Below are 1,648 nucleotides of genomic sequence, written 5' to 3' on the forward strand. Positions count from 1 at the left end.
ATGGGAAAAATTCAATTTTTCTTCCAAAAGTGATATTTAATGTATATGACGTTAAAACCGAATATGACGTTATTTTTGCGATACAAATAACTTTCGACACACTTTTCATACAAAAATGTCAAAAATTTTGGATTTTTGTATAAAAGCCATGCCTGTATGATATCGTAATGAGCTGAAACTTTGCACAGGTTATTTTTATCACAAAAAACTACCATTCCGAGAGTTTGAAGACATTTCAATGCATATTAGGGGTATCTCCCGAACAAAATTTTGAATTTTTCGCTCAAAAACGAAATTTTGTATGGGAAGTACCCTTAATATGTATTGACATTTCTTCAAATTTTCAGAATGTTAACTTTTTGTGAAAAAAATAACCTCTGCAAATTTTCACATGATTACGATATCATATAGGCATGGCTGCGATACAAATATTCCCATTTTTATCGTAAAACCAACGATTGGAAACGCTGTAGTTCACCATGTCAGTGTTTAATTGAGGAGGGCGGCGCCACCGTCTATACAAACAAATGTCCATTTAAATCAGCGCCATCTACGCTAAAACATACTTTTGGTTGAAAATAAAACGCCATCATATTCCGACATTGCGTAAAACTAATGTCAGATTCAGTTTTCTCGTAAATTCTTTGAGTAAAGGATTTTTAATAAATGCATGTTGTGGATCACAGTGCGGAAAAGTTCATCTTACGGATGTAAGACATTTTATTTCATACTGATTTCGAAGCTCTTCTTGCTTTTTCTTATATGCTTCGGCTTGTTGTTCGGCCATCCATACCTAAATCATTTGTAAAATGAAAACGAAAGCCATTAAAACAATATTTTTTTAAATTAAATATAGGATCACTTACTCGTTTCAGATTATCTCTGGACGCTGGATGGAAGAATTTCTTACACATGTAATTATTAAAACCCTTCCCCATTTCGAATGTTGACCTTTTTAAACCACGGTTGAACTCAAACTATTTCAAATAATTCAGAACGCGTGTAAACAGTGATTTTTTCTAAATACAATTTAATACGTTTTACAATGCATTAACGGCTGACAGAACTGTCATTAAAATACATATAATATAATGACTGAAGTTAAAATGTAGTACTTGAAGTTAAAATGGACTAGATCTACTAACGGTATCCACACATGTATTTTACCACATTGTTCGTTTTCTTTAAAAAAAATTAATTCTTATCATTTATTTGTCCAAGTCGCATATACAAAAATAACAATTTGGCATCCCGTAGAATATAATAGTTCAGTTAAAAATTAACGTAACTTCGTGACTTTGTTGAACGAAATTCGTTAAGTATGAGCAAATGTATATATGTTTTTTCAATAAATGTGGAATACTTTAATAACCCAAGGAACAATTGTTGGTGCAAAATCATCCATTCCAGGCATATGTTCACGGTCAAAATTGGGGTCGAATTTGTGTGTAGTTTCAGTAATATCCAACGTCACAATGGAATGAAAAAAAGAGAAAAAAGCAATGAAATTAGATTAATATGAAAAAATTGAGATCATTCATAATTATCAATATGCAATAAACTCCACTTACCGAGTACAATTTATACCAAGAGGTAACTCGTACTTCGGCAAGGCCACAATTTAATCAAGCCTAGCGGACTAACAAAT

General features: G+C 31.8%; 1 protein-coding gene across 2 annotated transcripts in view; it reads right to left on the reverse strand.

Moving 5' to 3' along the window:
- Positions 1-1,056, reverse strand: part of LOC116349665 (corepressor interacting with RBPJ 1-like) — a 2,803-nt gene extending 1,747 nt beyond the window's left edge. The window contains exons 1-2 of one of the 2 annotated variants that reach the window (XM_031781207.1): positions 867-1,056; positions 707-793 (exon numbers count right to left, since the gene is read on the reverse strand). In XM_031781207.1, the coding sequence (XP_031637067.1) occupies positions 707-719 (13 nt within the window). In that variant the 5' untranslated portion in view covers positions 720-793; positions 867-1,056. Of the gene's footprint in view, positions 1-566; positions 794-866 lie in introns of both variants that reach the window. The other variant, XM_031781206.1, reaches the window with a different exon arrangement.
- Positions 1,057-1,648: the final 592 nt, after the last annotated feature.

The sequence above is a fragment of the Contarinia nasturtii genome, unplaced genomic scaffold, assembly GCF_009176525.2.
Source record: "Contarinia nasturtii isolate CC-2019 unplaced genomic scaffold, AAFC_CNas_1.1 Cnas_scaffold_3095, whole genome shotgun sequence".
In the NCBI taxonomy this organism is placed as follows: Eukaryota; Metazoa; Arthropoda; class Insecta; order Diptera; family Cecidomyiidae; genus Contarinia; species Contarinia nasturtii.